This window comes from Pelodiscus sinensis, chromosome 22 (assembly GCF_052426305.1).
Source record: "Pelodiscus sinensis isolate ZL-2025 chromosome 22, ASM5242630v1, whole genome shotgun sequence".
Taxonomy (NCBI): domain Eukaryota; kingdom Metazoa; phylum Chordata; order Testudines; family Trionychidae; genus Pelodiscus; species Pelodiscus sinensis.
The window spans coordinates 14,219,376-14,239,129 of record NC_143073.1 but is presented as its reverse complement, the minus strand read 5'-3'; the positions used below and the strand labels follow the sequence as shown (position 1 = coordinate 14,239,129).

Here is a 19,754-nt window from a genome sequence, read left to right as displayed (position 1 = left end):
ACACTCTTTTCCGCAAAAAGTGCTTTTGCAGAAAAGCATACATGCCAATCTAAACACTCTTTTCCACAAATGCTTTTAACGGAAAAACTTTTCCGTTAAAAGCATTTGCGGAAAATCATGCCAGTCTAGACATAGCCCTCCTGTGAGCTGCACCACTGCCTAGTACTTAGTGAATCAACCTGTAGCAGAGCACCAGGAGCCGGGCAGAGAATCTCTTATTAAAGGTAGGATGAGCTAGTCAGTATTCAGATTTGTTGCACATACATACGCCTTCTGATGATTTCTAAACCTTGGAAATAGCTGCTCCATGTGGCTCCACACTGAGCATAAGAGGCAGGGGAGGGGGACGAGAAGGCTTCCTACACTGCCCCTACTCCCAGCAAAAATTCTTGGCTCCTATTGGCCGGAAACTGAGAGATTGGTCAATAGCAACTAAGAGATTTTGCTGGGAGGCGGGAACAGCAGGAGACGTCTCCCCCCTCCCTCCCCAGGCAGCTGAGAGCGGAGAACAGCTGGCTTTCTAAAACGTGAACTGATCCCTGCCTGAGGATTCCGGCGAGGGGGTTGCGCCCGGATCTGGTGGCTTGGCGGCCGGATCCGGTCCGCTGGCAGCCTTTTGCTCACCTCTGTTTTAAGGGCTGTCGGTGACTGCCTGGATTTCTCTGAGGGACAGTTTTACGCTGCTACATTAGCTTTCACTGCCCCCCCCCCAGCTTGTCCCGCAGTCTGCCCGGCTTTGGGGGGGGGGGTTGGATCCTCCGCCTGCCCCCCCCCCCCCGGCTTAGGAGGGGCAGGGCCAGGCCCGGGGAGGAGCCGCCTCTTCCTGCCCCCCCGCAGCCCGGCAGCCCTTTGTGCGCGCCGCGGAGCCATGGCTGGGACCGGGATCCCCGCGCGGGGGCGGCTCCAGCCCTGCAGCCCGCGACGCAGCGCGGTGGGTCCGGGGGCAGCGCGCGGCGGGCAGGGGTCGGGGGGCGCAGACACGCGTGGGGCGGAGACGCTCTTGCCGGGCCCAGCTGCTCCCTGCCCGGCTCCCCGCGGCTGGAGAGGGGCTGCCCGGCCCGGCTGCGGAGCTCGGAGCTCGGAGCCCAGGCTGGGGATGGGGCAGCTGGGGGCGAGTCAGAGCCTGGCTGCAGGGCGAGGGAGCGGGAATCGGACGGCTGGGGGTCAGAGGTGGGCTGGGAGCCTGGGGCTGCTGGGAGTTGTGGGGTGAGAGGTGGGAGGTGGGGATATTTGATATAGTGGGGTCCATGTTCATATCTGCTCTTGGGGCATAGGGGAGGTGGAGCTGGAGAAACTGAGGCGAGGGGCATGTCTGAGGCTTGCTGCTTGGGATGGGCAGAGCTAGATGTGGGTAGGTCGGTCGGGGGCTGCATCCCTATCATTCAGCCAGGAGGGTCCCATATTGCTTCTGGAAAACCTGGTCCCCCTTTCACCAGCTTCCCTTCCTCCTTCCTGGCTGAGGTTGAACATGATCTGGGATAAAAGTCTAAGCCCCAGGGATTTTTCAGGAGCGTCTACAGGGCAGGATGAGCCCTGAAAACCAGCAGCGGGGAGGCTGTTTGCAGCAGCTTGTAACCCCCACCCCCTGCTTCTTCCAGGAGCCCCCACGAGAGCATCTGGCCCCTCTGAGAAAAGAGAGAGAAGCAGCCAACGCTGAGGTGCAGCAGCAAAGCGAGGAGCTGCTGGTAGGTGCCTGAAGTCCCCTTTGGCCTCCTCCCGTCACTTAGGCTGAGGTCACCCTGCCAAGTGCCCTGGTAAATGCAGAGTCCAGTCTGCCTGCCTCAGCCAGGAAACTATCCCCACTGATGCCTAGAGAGAGGGCAGTGCCACCAGGTGGTCCTGTGGGCAGTATACAGCTCAACCCTGCCCCGATCCCTCCATTCTTCCTGGCTTAAATGCATGTCCTTTCATCAGAGTCCCTGTGCTCTGGTAAGTTACTTCCCCATCTGCTGGGAGGTACATTTTTGATCCACCAAAGGCTCTTAAGCAAAATAAGCTATTATGGCAGGGGTTCTCAAACTGTGGGTCCTGACCCTCCCGGGGGGTCATGAGTAACTTAGAATGGGGTCACGGTATCACAAAGTTTGAGAACCCCTGTATTATGGGATAAGAGGGAAGATCCTCCCGTGGATTATTAACTAGTTAAAAAGATGACAAACCAAAGGTAGTTGAAGCAAAATGCAGGACAATGTAGCACTTTAAAGACTAACAAGATGGTTTATTAGATGATGGGCCAGACCCACTTCCTCAGATCAAATAGTGGAAGAAAGTAGTCACAACCATATATACCAAAGGATACAATTTAAAAAAATGAACAAATATGAAAAGGACAAATCACATTGCAGACAAATCACAAACCAAAGGTAGGAATAAATGGTGGTGGTTCAAAATGAAGAGCAGTAAATAATGGTTTCTCCCAGGGGTCGGTACTCGTGTTGTGCTTAAAAGAAGCACCCAGGATCTTTTTCAGGGGGATAAGGCAACACGCCACATTTATTGAACATACATAGATCAATCAATATTTACCGCATGCATAGGATACATTACGCTCATGCACTCTCTCTCACACACAAGCACACTCCATCTTGTTGTTACCAAAAGTTGCTCCCCGTAACTGCACTGGCCAGGTGAGTTAGATGGCAGGGGTGGAGCCGGGCTTCTGCAGATCCAGATGGATGCTCCCATGCTGACAAGACAAAAATCCCTCTGCAAGATGCCTCCTATTTATCCCTCTCATGCAGCCAATTAGTCATCACCTTGCCTTTCTTAATGCTGCTTCAAAGAGAGTTCTTCCAAGGGCAGGCACTTGCTGCTTGACTCCCAAAGTGTCTGTATGTCCAGTCTTCTTAATGAGCTCACTTTACAGGTATTGTCTTGGATCTGGCTCCCAGATCTTCTCTACCCTGCAACTGCTGCTGGGGGTGCTCACCTTTCATTCTCCATTCACACCTCATTCATTTCAACAGGACAATCAAGGAAAGGGGAGAGCTAAAAAGACATTTTTTTCTCTTACAAGATCTATATATATAAAAAAGAAAGTTTCTTTTAATACACAGTTATAGGAGAAATGTTACAGAAATTGTATGAGAACACTTAACAAAGATATCTAAAAGGACAAAATCTTAATACAAAGTTATATGAGAATGATAATATTACAGGGGTTTATCCACACTGGGACCAGCATTGTTCTATACAAGATCTGGAAAAAGGGTAAACTGTTAGGTGGAAAAGTTGCAGATGATACAAAACTATTCCAAATAAATGCAAGTTGAAAGCAAACTGGGAAGAGTTACAAAGGGATCTCACAAAATTAGGTGACTGGGCAACAAAATAGCAGATGAAATTCACTGCTGATAAATGCAAAATCATGCACATTTGAACATGTAATCCCTGCTCTACACACAAAATGATGGGGGTCTAAATTAGCAGGTTCCCCTCAAGAAGATCTTTGGAGTCATTATGGACAGTTGTCTGAAAACATCCACTTAATGTACAATGGCAATCAAAAAAGCAAACAGAATATTCAGAATCGTTTGGAAAGGGATAGAGAAAAAGACAGAAAATACCATATTGCCTCTGCATAAAACTAAGGTATGCCTCTATCTTGAAAACCGTGTGCAGATGTAGTCGCCCATCTGGAAAAAATATAAAGGGATTTGAAAAAGATACACCAAAAGACAACAAAAATGATTAGGGGAATGGAACAGCTTCCATATGAGAGATTAAGAGGACGGGGACATTTCAGCTTGGAAAAGAGACGACTAAGGGGGCATATGATAAAGATCTATACAGTCATGACTGGTGTTGAGAAAGTAAATAAGGATGTGTTATTTACTCCTCATAGCACAAGTACTAGGGATCACCAAATGAAGTTAATACAGGTTGAACCTCTCTAGTCTGGAACTCTGTGGTCCGGCAACATCCATGGTTCGGCATGATTTAAATTAGCCGGATGCCCACTTATCATAGGTGTGGCCAAGTTTCTTGCTGTCCCATAAAGTGTGTTTACAGCCATCAGTTCTGTCCTATAAGAGTCCAGTAAGCAGTGGAAGCATTGGTAATGCTGCTAGACAATATTGACCTCCCGTGGTCCAGCAAATTCTCTGGTTTGGCACCATTCAGGTCCCAAGGGTGCCAGACTAGAGAGGTTCAACCTGAAGTCGGCAGGTTTAAACCAAATAAAAGGAAATATTTCTTTACAAAATGCCCAGTCATCTTGTGGAACTCCCTGCCAGAGGGTGTTGTGAAGGCCAAGACTATAACAGGGTTCAAAGAAGAGCTAGATAAATTCATGGAGAATAGGTCCATCGATGGCTATTAGCCAGGGAGGGTTTTCTTAATTCTGTTTGTCAGGAGCTGGGAATGACAGGGGGAGGGATCACTTGATGATTCCCTCCTCTGTTCATTCCCTCTGAGACACACCTGGCATTGGCCACTGTCAGAAGAGAGGATACTGAGTTTGGATAGAATTTTGGTCTGACCCAGTTCTCATGTTCCATGTTCCCCTGTTACTGATTCTCCCTCTCCCTGTGGTGGCAGAAACAGACGGAAGCTGAGCGGCAGAAGCTGGTCGGGGAGTGGAAGGCCCTGCGAAGGTTTCTGGAGGAGCAGGAGCAGCTGCTGCTGTCCCGACTGGAAGAGCTAGAGCGAGCCATTGTCCAGAGGCGGGATGAGGGTGTCTGCAGACTGACTGGGGCGATTTCCCTGTTCGGGGAGAGGGGAGGAGAGAAGGGGCGGCAGCTGCTGAGCCAGTCCCTGCAGGTCAGGCTGTTGTTGCAATGATCACACGTAGAGTTTCTATGGGGGGTTCTCATCCCTAGGCCCCACAGCATTTTGCAGAACAGGGCTGGGGGAATTATCCCTGCAGGATAATGTGGGACAAGGGGGGAGTGAGGCAGGGGGAGGGGCAGAGCCCTGTAGGAGGTCTGTAGATGTCTGGCTGCATTTGCACTTGGAGGGTGAAATCCCCTCCCACCCATGGAGAGGTCCTGAGCCAGGCCTAAGGCCCCGCTCACCCGGGTTTATGGGTTTGGTGGGACTTGTGGGTCTCTCAGTCCCAAGGGAAACTTGATTCTCACTGCAGAAAAACCTATTCTGCCTGTCAAGTGCCTGGGAAGAAGATTTGCACAGTTGCCACCTGCTAGCAGGGATTCCTGGGCTGCAGAGAGCAAAAGCCCCTGCTGGGGGAGATGGCAGCTGCTCTCAGAACAAGACCCCCAGTGTCGGAAATTCCCCAAGTACCAGAGGCTCCGGTGGGGATTCCCCTGTGGGGCAGGAGGTTCCCAGCCTGGGACAAGGCCTCTGACTGCCTCTTCTGTCTCCCTCTCTAGGGCGCTGGCAGCGCTGGGGGCAGGTAAGTCCTGGTCTCTTTTCACTCCCCCTCATGGTGTGTTAGGTCTGGTAACTGCCCTGAATGTGCAGCTGCCCCCTGCCCGAGCCTGGGATCTGTCTCCCCTAGCGGCTGCCTCAGCACGGGGCAGGGCCTGGCCCTGTCTGACAGCTAATGAGGTCCCACCAGGGCGGTCAGACACATGGGCCTTGGGCCGGACTCAGCCTGTCTGGTGTATTTATGTGGCAACGTCACGTATTCAGAACCTTCAATTTTTTAAAGTAAGTTTCTAGCCTTCCTGGTTACAGAGCAGCCTTCCCTGGTGGCCAGGGAGACTGTTGCTTCCAGAGCCTGCCCACGCTGTGGCTCAGAGAGGGGTAAACTCCCCAGTCTCTCTGTTTATCGTCATTGCAGCCAAAACTGTACAGTGGTCACGTGAGCAGGTGGCACAGGGAGGGGGGCAGGGGCAGGAGTGAAGCCCTGAAGGGGTGGGGATGGGGCAGTGCTGTAGGGAGGGAAGAGCAGAGGAGAGACACAAGGACAGTGAGGGGAGAGTGAAATGGGGAAAGGTGGGTGGGATAGGGAGGGAAACAAAAAGGTAAAAATAGCAGGAGCCCTAATCGTGGGGGAGGGGGAGAGGGGAGAGCGGCGCTTTCCCACTGAGCGAGACTGACTGTGACAATAAAGGACACAAGAAATAACAGGAACTCGTTGGCGAGGGGGTCCGGGCCTGTTTCTCATCCCTCCTCTTTTCCCCAGCAGGGAGGACGGGACGTTTCGGGAGCCGGAGCCGGAGTTTGTGGAGCTGGAGCAGAGACTCAGCGATTTCTCTCTGACAAGCGCCCGCCTGCAGGAGGTGCTGTTGGGATTCAGAGGTGAATGGGAGTCTTGGGGCGGCGTCTCTTCTGGCGAGAGCGACCCTGGCCCTGGGGTGGAGTCAGGGACTTTAGTGATGTCACTGACCCTCTGCTCCATCTCACCTCCCCTGCTCAGTGAGTCGCCCTACCACATGGGGAGCCCCCTGGGGCTGGGGCTGGCTGCAGCAGCTGTGCTATAGGCCTTGGGCTGCATCACATCTCATAGCTAATGGCCGTTACGTTAATACACTGGGGGAGCCTCCCCATGAATGCAAGGCCTGAATTCTCACCTCTCCCGTCCTCTCCTTCCCCTAGAGATGCTGCGCCTGGAGCTGGGGAGTGACACAGGTACGTGTCTGGCTCTGACGGGCCCTGGGGAGAGTTCAGACCAGTCACCATGTTAGCAACAGGGCATCACGGCCTCCAGCCCCCATGTGCACCTGGAAGCTGGGAACCAATGCAAAGCAGGGTGAGCTCCAGGACATCAGACAGGGATTCAGAATGAATCGGGATCTCATGGGTGTGATTCCCTTTGGGAAATAGGGGAACACCCTAAATGAGAAGTGAACATAAGAACAGCCATACCTTGTCAGACCAAATTCCCTCTAGCCCAGGATCCTGAGTGGTTTTTTTTTTCTTCATTGTGCTTTTTTAAAAAGTGTAGAAGTAATTTTTTGTTTGATTTTAAAAAAAAATTTATTAATAATATATGCACATTTTTGCTTACAGTTTTAGCACACTAACTCTTGCATTAGTTGATTTTTTGCCCTTTACATTAATAAAACAGTTATTAGCAGCTAATTTTTAAAACATAAATTAGATGTTTTTCTGTTTTTGCGTAACCTATTCTTTTTTAAGTAGGTATAGGTTTTTTAAAATATATTTTCCTCTTAATTTTTTTTATGCTTTAATTATGTCTTAAAAGAATTTAAATTTTTTTGGAATGATTTTGTACATTTAATAACTTCCTATTAATCTATTATAATTGTTAATTTATAGGAAACAGCTTTGGCAGATCTAAAGATGGTAGGATTATTTAAACACATTGCATTGGAGCGTAAAAGCATAGATACAGTGGCTTCTGGGGTAATGGGATAAGTTTCATTACTAGCATTGCTTTTGGGGGGGACTGTTTAGAAAATAGTAGAGCTATTAACTCGTGATTTACTCAAAAATTAGTTGCAATTGCAATTTTAACCACACTGTTGAATAATCGAACACCAATAGGAATTTATTAAACATTTTTGGACATTATTCTAATTTTTCAAATACAGGAAACCCTTATGTTACGACAGCCTGAGTTGCAACCCTCCCCTCCCACTTACAACCATTTTTGTAAGTGTGGAAGGGGCCGAAAACCCCCAATTTACCTCCTAGGCTCACATTTACAATGTCACACGGCGCCTGTCATAAATGCGGGTTCGAGTTATGATGCCCCTGACTTGCGATGCTTCCCCATGAACCAATCGCATCACAAGTCGGGGGCTGCATGTATGTGGATTTCAGTTGCAACACAGATTACAAAGTGTTCAGTGCTCACTTAATATTACTTTTGATTAGAAATATTTGCACTGTAAAAAAAAAGCAAACAAAATATGTCAGTTCACCTCATTCAAATAATGTAGTGTAATCTCTTTATCGTGAAAGTACAACTTTGAAATGTAGATTTTTTTTTCATTACATAACTGCACTCAAAAACAAAACAGTGTCAGACTTTAGAGCCTACAAGTCCTCTCAGTCCTACTTCTTGTTCAGGCAATCACTAAGGCTACATCTAGACTGCATTGCTTTTTGGCAACGCCAAGTCCAAGGAATGCGTCTGCTTTTTTGAAATTTTTTTCGAAAGAACAGATGCGCTCTTTCACCGTCCTTGTAAACCTCATTCTATGAGGAATGAGGGATGGCTTGAAAGAGCACTTTCTTTCACAATTTGGTACCGTGTAGACGCGCCAAATTTCGAAAGAGCCTCTTTTGAAAGTAAATTGAAAAAATATATGCAATTTAAGTACTGCAAATTGTGTATCTTTTTCCGATTTATCAGTGCAGTCTAGACGTTGCCTAAGAGAAACAAGATTGTTTACATTTACGGGAAATAATTCTGTCCGCTTCTCATTGACAGTGTCACCAAAAAATGACTACAGCATTTGTATTAGGTGAATTGAAGAATACTATTTTGGGGGGGGGGGGGGGTTTCACAGGCAATTATTTGTGGTAAAAAATAAAGCAAGCACTGTACACTTTGTATTTTGTGTTGTAATTGAAATCAATGTATTTGAATTTTTTTTTAAATATCCAAATATTTAAATAAATAGCATTTTGCTGTTGCTTAACAGTGTGATTAACCATGATTAATTTTAATTGCTTGACTGCCCTAGAAAATAGTGTAATTTACAAGCACTTACCTGTGCCTAGTATATGTGCCATTAATACCACTCTGCCTGTAGTGGAAATCCCTCACCTGTTACATGCTAGGATCTCACTCACTTTTTTCATTGTGTTGGTGGCTTATCGTCACTCTGTGTCCAACCCATGCACCCAGGTCTCCCTCCTCCCCTGAGGAGCCTCCAGGGTGAAGCAGAAATGTTGTAGGATGGGACCATATGTGCAAGACCTAGAATTTGGTACTTTGAACTTCTGGGGGGCCCTCCCAGTTATGTGTGATGTTCCAATCCTCTGCGGACTCCCAACTTTAGCATCGTTGCCAAATTTCATTTCATTTACTGCCCCAGCACTGGGCAGCGTCCTAGGGCTGCAGGGCAGCTTGAGAGGGCATATGACCCAGTCCCCTGTGCTCCTGGGGCTGGCCAAAGTGGCCATCCAGGAGGAGGACATCAGATGGGGACACGCTCTGCGACTATGGGACCTACCTATGGTCCTGTCTTGGCTCACATCTGCAGGCAGAGCTCCTCTAGGTGGTGTCCTCCAGCTCCATAGACATCTTTGAGGAGCAGTGGGTGTTTCCAAGTTTCTCTGCTTGGTGTCTCCCCCTTTGTAGTTGTGACCCTCGCGCCTCACCCTTTGGTGGTTAGTCTCCCGTAATTATTTGAACCCTGAGTCTAGTACCTTCTCCCGCAAGCTGGGAGAGAGGCTTGCCGCCTGCCTGCCTCCTGAATTTCAATAGGTGCACAAACTAGGTAGAGCAGCTGTGCCCAGACCAAAGTTAGCAGCCTTGCTCTTCATTCCTGCCCAGCTGGGCTGAATATTGAGCCTCCCTCTCTGATGCCAAGCCTTCACCATGGTCCCCCAAAGAATACAGCTGGGCAGCAGGTCAACCAATGGGGCTGCCTGCAACTCCATGGAATCGTAGGGTCCTCTAATCCAATTGTCCTGCTCATGGCAGGACTAAGTGTTATTTAGACCACCCCTGACAGGCATTGCTCTAACTTGATCTTAAACATCTAATTGTGATGTGAAATGCACTAAAGCCCTTTCTGAAATCTCCCCCTTCTCCTTTTGACAGGTGACAGAATAACACCCATCTTTGGTTCCAGACTGGCTGGTCCTCGCAGGAGACGAGAGAGAACGATGGCTGTGGTGGGTCCAGACCGGGTAGGGTTTCTGAGGGAGTGGCTAGTGGTTTCCTGATGGAGAGATGGGAAGAGATGGGGTTTGTTTGGGAGTTTGGTCAAGAGGCATCAGGATCTGCCCGGGTGGAAAAAGGGGAGGATGACAGAGTGTGACAAACCTTCTGGGGCTTGTTCAGCCTGGATTTTAGGAACAGACTTCTGGCAGCTTGGGGGTGGAAATCCCCCTATTAGTGAAACAGGAAACAAACCATTTGGCCAGAGCTGGTAAAATTTACCAGATTTTTAATGGTGGAGTCTACAGCCAGAGGCTACTGAGTGACACAAAGGGGGTATCCACCAGAGAGCCTTAGGAGAGCAAAGGAATAGCCTGACTGGTTCATCAGAGCAAAAGTTCATCTAGCCCAGTATCCTGTCTTCTGGCAGCGGCCAATGCCAGGTGCTTCAGAGGGAATCATCAGGTGATCCCTCCCTTGTCACCCATTCCCAACTTCTAACAAACAGAGGCTAGGGATAGCATTCCTACCCATCCTGGCTAATAGCCATTAGTGGACCTAACCTCCATGTATTTATCTAGCTCTTCTTTGAAACCTGCTTGGACTTCACAACATTCTCTGGCAGGGAGTTCCACAGATTGACTGTGTGTTATTTGTCTCTTTTAAACCCGATGCCTATTAATTTCATTTGGTGACCCTTAGTCTTATGTTATAGGAAGGAGTAAATAACTCTTCTTTCTTTATTTTTTCCACACCCGTCATGATTTTAAATACCTCTGTCATATCCCACCTTAGTCATCTTTTTTCCAAGCTGAACATTCCCAATCTTACTAATCTCTTCTCATATGGCAGTCGTGCCATATCCCTAATAATTTTTGTTGCCCTTTTTTTGTACTTTTCCCAATGCCAAGCTATTTTTTGAGATGAGACGACCACATTTGCACACGGTATTGGAAGTGTGAGCATACTATGAAACTCTGTCTTATTTCCTTAACAATTGCCAACATGCTGTTTACTTTTCTGACTGCTGCTGCATAGGGTGGATGTTTTCAGAGAACTGTCCACAGTGACTCCAAGATCTCTCTCGTGAGTGACAACAGCTAATTTAGTCCCCATTCTCTGACATCCATCCCCTGGCAGTGGGCAGGAGGTTGGGATTCCTGTCAAGGGGTCTGAAGCCTGCTAGAGACTTCATCTCTTGTATCGGCGTCTGGCAAGAAGGTGTGGGATGGTTGTGAAGACCCTGCCGCCTTCTGTCTGCTGGGAGGCACAAGATGTTCTTTCCTTGCTCTGAGGCCTCCTGGCTCTCTGAGTGGAGGGAGGGACCTGATGACTGTGAGCCTCCCAGAGCTTCCATGAGATTGGCTCCTCTCCTGCATGACCAGTGGGGCTGTGAGTGGGGCAGCAGGTGCTGAGTGTTGGGCTCTTGCTCTTTCAGGGACCGGTGACCTTCGAGGAGGTGGCTGTGTATTTCACCAGGGCAGAATGGGCTTTGCTGCACCCGGCTCAGAGAGCCCTCTACAGAGTCGTCATGCAGGAGAACTACGAGAACGTGACCTCGCTGAGTAAGGACTCCTGTCTCCGCGGTTATGAGATGGGGAAATGCAGAGTTAAGGTTCATGTCATCCCCACACAATTTAACCTTAACTCTGCCCTGTCTCAGCATCACCCCAACACGCCCATGACACACACAGTACCGCTCTGCCTGCCCTGCCACAGAACGCTCTGGGAACAGGGCACAGGAGCAGCTCAGCACAAAGTCTAAAAACTTGTCTGTGCTAAGACTGAACTGGGGTTTAGGTCCAGTGACGTCATGAGAAGCTGCCTGCCACTGGCTGGCACTCAACCTCCGCATAAAGTAGTTCAGACTAGCAAAGTGATCACAGCAGGGGAAGTTTAGATTGGACATCAGAAAAAATTTCTTGTCAGGGTGGTTAAACACTGGAATAAATTGCCCAGGGAGGTTGTAGAGTCTCCATCATTGGAGATTTTAAGGAGCAGGTTGGATAGACAGACACCTGCCAGGGATGGTCTAGATCTGGGGTCGGCAACCAATGGCTCACGAGCCAAATATGGCTCTTCTGAAGCACTCGTGCTATCGCCTCGCGGTCCCCTGCAAGACTGGAGCACCAGCGCCGGCTTCCTGTGAGGGAAGGTTGGGAAAGCCCAGAGGTAACCAGAAACTGAGTGCAGAAACGGCTGCGCGCTGCTGCTCCCCTCCCCCCGGCCGGGGGAACAGCAGCGTGCTGGCGCATTTCCTGGAGGCTTTCCCACGCTGCTCCAAAGCCTTCAGTGCCTGGGAGCGGTACGCAGCACGAAAACAAGTAAGTGCCACCCTGGATTCCCAGCCCCCTCACACACTCCTCTCACATCCCTAGCCTGCTCCTGAACCATCCTCCTCCCTGGCCAGACATCTTATCCCTAGACCACTCCTGCCCCCTACCACCCACCCAGATCCTGCACCCCCATCCCTATCCCACTTACTGGCAGCCCTGTCTCTCACACTGGAACCCCTCATTTTTGGTCCCATTCAAGAGCCTGGGGAGGGGGCCCACAAATTCCATCAGCCCTGGAACCCCACAAGAATAAAACTTGCCTGAGGCCTTGAACCTCAGTGCCCCCTGCCCCTCTCCCCGCCCAGGGGCTGGAGCACCAGGGGAGTGAGGTGTTTCAGTTGGGGGCCACATCAGTGAGGGTTGGGGAGTTTTTGGAGGTTTTTTTAAAATTGCTTCTCACTTGTGTGGGTCCCCAACTGATTTTTTTCTGTGGGTCAGTGGCCCCCACCCCTGCCATAAATAAAGACAATGTTGAAACCTTTTGTATTGGATATAATATTTTACTTCATATAAAACTGAAGCCTGGCCAGCAAGCCCCCTGTTGGGGCCCAGCCTCCATCTGGCTGCAACATTATGAACCCCCCACACCCCAACCCTGAGCCCATCATACACCTGAACCCCCTGCCCTGAGCTCCTCATATCCCACACACCCACATTCCCAGCAACATTCCTGCCCCCCCCACACCCCAACCTTGTGTGCTTAGTCCATCATACACCCAAACCCTCTGCCCTGAGCCCCTCATAAACCCCAGCCCAGACTCCTGCACCCTCACATCTCTAGCGCCCTGCCATAAGATTGACAGAAGACAGCCTGAATGCCTGCATGAAGCTGGATTTAACCAGTTATGATGTAAACTTCAAAGAAATGTGCAAAAAGACGCAGCAGCAGAAGTCCCATTAAATAAACTCTGCAATGTTTTATTTATGCTATTATTAATCATTATGTCAATTATCAATAATGTGACATACATTTTCAGTCATGCAAATGGGCATTCTTATATGGCTCTTTATTGACCACGTGTTCTGAAGTTTGTTTGGCTCTTTGATTTGAAAAGGTTGCTGACCCCTGGTCTAGACGGTGCTTGGTTCTGCTGTCTGGGCAGGTGACTGGACTTAATTGGCCTCTCAAGGTTCTTTCCAGTCCTACAATTCTATGATTCCCATTCCCCCAGTGATTTGCACAATAGTGGCTTTTCCATTGTTTTGGTTCCACACCAGTTACTTTACATTATTGGTAGGGGCTGGCTTTCCCTTGGCTGGTCCTGGTCCTGCAAACAGAAAGCAGAAGACGGGAAGTGCAGGCAACGTGAGGGTTATTGAGGTGAATCAAGCAAGCATACATGCATGGCAATAAGTGTTCCCTTGAAGCTGAGTGAACTACAAGTGGGTCTCCGCATTACATAGCGTTCTCCTACGACCTTGTCGAAGTCTCTGGATCTCTCTCTGTCATTGAGCTCCCCTCTGACTGGAGTCTTCCCGTTCTGGGACATGGAGTTGCCTTCTCTGTGTTTTCAAGAGCCTTTCACGAGGAATGTCTGGTTGTGTGGGTGTTCCCAGCAGAGATGTGGATAGTTAAATCCCTCCTACACACAATATTCCATACCTTGGAGCATCTGGGGAGCTGCGCTATAATGTGCAATTAAAATAGTAGGGGGTGGTTTTTTTTTGTTTTGGCTACAAATGTCCTGTTGAATTCCACCAATCTCCCTTCTTTTCCTTCCCTGGAGCAGGGTTTCCTATATTTACATCTGATGCGATCTCCCAGGCAAAACCAACGGAGGAGCCAGGGGTCCCAGTTCTCCAGGGCTTAGAGGAAAGAGAGTTGCTGATGGCCACCCATTCAGGTGAGGAATCATTAAATCCCCTCAAAAGCTGTCGGAGCCGTAAGGAAACAGGGATTCCCTGCAAAAATGGGGTGAGTTCTGCAAGCTGAGGATTGTCCCCGGCATGTGTCAGATGCTCAGGACAGGTATCACTCTTGACTTCCTATGTATCCTGACCAACACCTGGCACTAGCTCCCTCTCCAGCGTCCCTTCCCCTGAATCTTTGGATGGGATGGAGCAAGGTTTGATCCTCTTCTCTTTCACCTATGGGGAAGAGTTTGGGGGAATTCATGTCCCGATATTATTTCTGTCTCTCCAGTTTATTTTGGTTTGCTCTCCCCTTTTCCAACCCTGTTTCTGAGCCCTGGTCCACACAGAGTTGGGTCGACATGAGGGAGCTTACACCAATCTAATTCTGTAAGTGTCAACACTGAAATGTACCTGTCACCCACTATGCCAATTTAAATGTCTTAAATAATCCCAACTGTACATATAAAATGATGGTGTCTAAATTTGCTGTTGCCACTCAACAGAGAGATTTTGAGATTGTGGACAATTCTCTGAAAACATCCACTCAATGTGCAGCAGAAGTCAAAAAAGCAAACAGAATGTTGGGAATTGTTAGGATAATGATAGATTACAATACAGAAAATTGCCACTATATAGAACCACAACTTGAATACTGCGTGCAGCTGTGGTTGCTCCATCTGAAAAAAATATATATTGGAGTTGGAAAAGGTTCAGAAAATGGCATAAAAATGATAAGGGGTTTGGAACAGCTTCCATATGAGGAGAGATTAAAAGATGGATTTTTCAGCTTGGAAAAGAGATGACTAAGGTGGCGGGATATGATTGTCTATAAAATCATGCCTAGTGTGGAGAAGGTAAATGAGGATGTGTTATTTACTCCTTGTTATAGCACAAGAATTAGGGATCACCCCATGAAATGAATAGGTAGCAGGTTTAAAACAAACAAAAGGAGGTATTTCTTTGTACAACACATAGTCAACCTGTGAAACTCTTTGCCAAAGGATGTTGTGAAGACCAAGACTATTACAGGTTTCAAAAAAACAAAACAAAACAAAAAAAAACCCCCTAGATATATATTCATGGAGGGGTAGGTCCATCAATGGCTATTAGCCGTGATGGGCTGGAATGGAGTCCATAGCCACTTGTTTGCCAGAAGCTGAGAATGAGTGATGGAATGGATCAAATAATTCCCTGTTCTTTACATTCCCTCTGGGGCATCTGGCATTGGCCACTGTCTGAAGACAGAATACTGGGCTAGATGGACCTTTGGTCTGACCCAGTACGGCCATTCTTATGTTCGATTAAGTCCCCCTCTGTGAGAAATGTGTCACTTAATTTGATTTAATTAGGTTGATCCACTGCCAGCGTAGACCCTGCCTTGTTGTTGCCATTCAGAGGCTGTCCCACAATGCCCCACACAGGCAGTTAAATCAGTGCAATGCTTCCCATGAGGATGCGCACTGTCGGTACAAAGAACACAGATGTGCAAAAGCAATTTAATTGCAGCTGTGGCTGTGCACCATGGTCACTAGAGCCAATTTAATTGTATAGCATAGATTTGCCCTGAGGTTTCTCTCTCTATCCCAGCAGATGGTGGGATGCTGTGTGTGAATTTGGAGCTGAACCCTCAGCAGGAAGGTACTGAGCGAGTAGAACCACATGGGGGATTAGCGCGAGGCTCCAAAGGGAATGTGTCCAGGCATCGTGCACAGGGGGCAGCTTGTGAGAGTCTGCACAGGCCAGAGAGGGAGCATGAAAGCCAGCCAGGGGAGAATGTGGGTAAATCTATTGATTGTCAGGAAACTCACAACAGCCTCAAGGAAACCACATGCCAGCCAAATATCCCCATGGGACAAAGACCCTATAAATGTGCCGAGTGCGGGAAGACCTTCAGTTTGAGTTCGAACCTTATTAAACATCAGAGGATTCACACAGGTGAGCGCCCCTATGAATGCGGAGAGTGTGGGAAAACCTTCAGCCACAGCTCACACCTAACAAGACATCAGAGAATGCACACAGGTGAGAGACCCTACGAATGCTGTGAGTGTGGGAAAACCTTCAGGTACCGCTCAGACCTTATCACGCATCAGAGAATCCACACAGGGGAGAGACCTTACGAATGTTGCGAGTGTGGGAAAAACTTTAGTCAGAGCTCGAATCTGATTAAACATCAAAGGATCCACACAGGGGAGAGGCCCTATGAATGCTGTGAGTGCAGGAAAACCTTCACGCGGCGATCAAACCTGAACGCACATCAGAGAATCCACAAAGATGCAAGACGCTATGAATGCTTTGTGTGGGAAAACCTTCATGCTGAGCTCACACCATATTACACATGAGACAGACTGCTGTGGAGAGAAACACCTTAAAAACTTTTCAAAAGTTTGCAGGGTTTTGGATTGTCTTTTTTGCGTTAACGTTTTTGTTAATTCCCACTAATGATCTTTAACAATATTTGCAGAATGTTCATTACTGTGATCTCTCACCTCCTCAGATGAGCTGCCCAGTTTTGTGTTTTGCTTTTCACCCTTCCTTAGGGTGAACACTATGGTATTCTCTGTCAACTCCTATGAGTCATGAGAAAGTGCGTCCCTCTTACTGGGAATGTCCCTTAGCCAAAGTGGAGGAGTTAAGGATAAGCTTGATTAGCTACACTGAGGCACAGTCTACATGGACTTCCTCTCCACTAGGTTTTTCCATGGAGTTAGCTACCCAACGTTAGCTATCCTGGTGCAAAAAAACAGCTACTCTTACAGGTAAGACATGGCCCATGTATAGTGGGTGTGGTTAGCTATCTTGTTTCTTAATCTTTTATCACCTTTCATGGTCTAAAAAAAGCCTAGAACAGGGCTACTCAACTTTGGAAGCCCCAGGGGCCACAATGATACTCACAGCACATGCCGAAGGCTGCAACTTAAATGTGGTTGCATGTACATGCAAATATATATGCAAATAGCTTATTTCACACTGATGGGCATGAATACAAAGATTAAGCAAGACTATACAACACACAGGCCCCATTTGTCAGTTCTGCTGATGTTAATGAAATGCAATATTTTACCTGATTTCCACCAATATGACAGCACTGTTAATGAGCAATGACAGTCCAAGAATGTAACATCTAAAACTCATATCAACAGAAGGCCATTATATTGACTCGCTGTTGTAGAGTGTGTTCCTAGTGGAGGCCATGTTCAAAGGATCCCACCTGCAGGCCGCATGTTGAGCCCCGTGTAAACCCAAACTGCACTGCGGGCTGCAAACAAACAGGCTGTATGTTGAGTAGCCCTGGCCTAGAGCTTCATATGTATATTGTTCATACCATTGCACATCAATGGGTTACCTAGGCAGGTGGTGGAATCTCCTTCCCTAGAGGTGTTTAAGTCTCGGCTTGACAAAGCCTTGGCTGGGATGATTTGGTTGGGATTGGTCCTGCTTTGGGCAGGGGGCTGGACTCGATGACTCCTGAGGTCTCTTCCAGCCCTGGGATTCTGTGATTCTAAAGCAATGATTAGTCGCTACATTTCCCTTTAGGGTTGAATTCTACTTCCCAGTTGTTCTCATATTGCTCTAGGGTGTGTGAAGAGCAGGTGAGGGAATGAAGGAAGGGGGTGGTACAATTTTTCTCATTGATAAAATATACTTGAACCTCTTTAATCCAGCAACCCTGGGAATCAGGGTTTGCCAGATTAAGGGTTTTGCCGGGCCAGGGAAGAAGTGAGGGATGATGGGGACAGGGTGCTTACCTAGCATTCTTCATCCTCCACTGTTCCAAGGCACCGTCCCCCACCGCTGTTGTGGGTGGCAGGAAAAAGCCTCTGGCAGCGCATGTCATTGCATTGCCATTTCCCCAGCTGGGGGTAGGAGGAATAGTAGCATGCAGAGCCACTTACACCTCCACCTGCCAGGGTCCCTATTGTGAGTGTTCTCGAAATAGGAACATGCAGAGTATGGTGGTTATAGTGTATTTAACTATGATAGAAAGCAGGAACTGGGGCAGATAAAAGTGTTTGCTGCCGCTATGACAGCCAAAGAAGATGGGGTTAGTCAAAGGGATCCCCTCCATCCCCTGCAGTGTTAACCTGTGCATGACTAAGATAGAAAGTATCTTCTATCCCTCCATATCCTAGCGAGTCACATGATGCGATTGTCCTCCGTTTTCTGTAATGGTGCTTTGGTTTCTGTGATTCTAAATAAGACTCCTTGGGGATGCAGATGAAAGCATCACAGGCATGGAAGGGGAATTCAAAGGGACCCTAAACACAATGTGATAACTCTGGGTATGTCTACACTACCCCGCTAGTTCGAACTAGGAGGGTAATGTAGGCATACCGCACTTGCAAATGAAGCCCGGGATTTGAATTTCCCGGGCTTCATTTGCATAAGCGGGGAGCCGCCATTTTTTAAACCCCGCTGGTTCGAACCCCGTGCAGCGCGGCTACACGGGGCACGAACTAGGTAGTTCGAACTAGGAACTAGCCTAGTTCGAACTACCTAGTTCGTGCCCCGTGTAGCCGCGCTGCACGGGGTTCGAACCAGCGGGGTTTTAAAAATGGCGGCTCCCCGCTTATGCAAATGAAGCCCGGGAAATTCAAATCCCGGGCTTCATTTGCAAGTGCGGTATGCCTACATTACCCTCCTAGTTCGAACTAGGAGGGTAGTGTAGACATACCCTCTGAGTTTATATCTCCATTTTCATCAATTGGCAAAGGCTCTTCAGACGGGAAGGTTGCTGTATTTCCTCCTCACTATTCTGATGATTCAGAGACTTCAGTAAATAACAGAACTCAATACTAATGAGACTGCGTTGAGTGAAGGACATTTGAATGGCTCCGAGAATATGACAGGAGACTATGTGATTCTGGTTCTAAGTTATTAGATGTACCCTGCTCTGAAATGTCACTTGGTACGATAATGTGTTTCATCACCTCTCTTCTATTATGGGATTTTCTCTAATGAGTGAAGGCCCTTTAGTATAATAATTGGACATTTTAATTTTGTTTCAGTCCCCCATATTTATTGGGGACTTCAAGACAAATGATCATTTGCTAAAATAGGAAAAAAAATAAGACTGAGAAATTACTTTCTCCTCACCTCTCCCATTAGGATAGAGGAAGTTCAACCGCAGTTCTGTCAACAGGGGAGACTTTCCCAAGCTATTTTGCATGCTATCAAAGAAATCGTGCTTTTCAGTCTCCCATCTAAAATGGCAACCAGCAGTAAACTGTGCAGCAGCTGCCTGTGATCAGTGTCATTTGGTTCCTTTAGGTCAATATTATCTCAAATGACCCAGGCAGGGCCAGATTAAGACCGTTAGAGGCCCTACGCACTGAAATGATTATGGTGCCCCCCACATATAATTCAAAATAAAAACAATACTATACCATAAAATCTTTTTTTTTTTTTTTTTTTTTTTTTGGTGCCCCTGCTTTGCTGGTGCCCTAAGCACGTGCTTAGTCTGCCCATTGGGTAATCCAGCCCTGGATCCAGGCAATAAATGTCATAATATGTGACTTGCTCATGCATTTTTTCCCCTAAAGCATCTGTGACCCAGGTACTAAGGAGGTTATCCCTTGAAGATCTCACCTAGCTCACTAATCCTGTGCTTTGCAGAATGATGTCCCTCACTATGCCGATGTGGAGAAACAGATGTTGTGTTTTAGCAGTGCTCACCCTTTGTACGTGATGTGAACATGTAATAAAATCAATTAAGTGTTGAATGTGATGGATCTGCAGGAGAAACAACTGTTTCCAACTAAAGCAATGAGGAGTCCAGTGGCATCTTGAAGACTAAGCAGTTTATTAAGGCATGAGCTTTTGTGGGCTGACGCCCGCTTTGTCAAACACATGAAGCAGTA

The 19,754-nt window shown here is 47.9% G+C and overlaps 1 protein-coding gene across 1 annotated transcript; it reads left to right on the top strand.

Annotated features, from left to right (window-relative positions):
• Positions 1-767: 767 nt before the first annotated feature.
• Positions 768-18,248, top strand: LOC102454250 (uncharacterized). Its single transcript, XM_089772477.1, has 12 exons — positions 768-931; positions 1,599-1,685; positions 4,540-4,761; positions 5,331-5,353; positions 6,089-6,204; positions 6,502-6,534; positions 7,186-7,212; positions 9,647-9,735; positions 10,745-10,792; positions 11,145-11,271; positions 13,773-13,886; positions 15,484-18,248. Exons 1-12 carry the CDS (start codon positions 869-871, stop codon positions 16,233-16,235), a joined length of 1,701 nt encoding a protein of 566 aa, XP_089628603.1. The 5' UTR covers positions 768-868; the 3' UTR covers positions 16,236-18,248.
• Positions 18,249-19,754: the final 1,506 nt, after the last annotated feature.

What these genes read in the sequence shown, in the direction of transcription:
- LOC102454250 (XM_089772477.1), top strand. Translation starts at nt 869, where the DNA reads ATGGCTGGGACCGGGATCCCCGCGCGGGGGCGGCTCCAGCCCTGCAGC. An exon ending in AGCAAAGCGAGGAGCTGCTG is followed by an intron (nt 1,686 to 4,539) that starts GTAGGTGCCTGA and finishes CTGTGGTGGCAG; the next exon opens with AAACAGACGGAAGCTGAGCG. An exon ending in TGCTGAGCCAGTCCCTGCAG is followed by an intron (nt 4,762 to 5,330) that starts GTCAGGCTGTTG and finishes CTCCCTCTCTAG; the next exon opens with GGCGCTGGCAGCGCTGGGGG.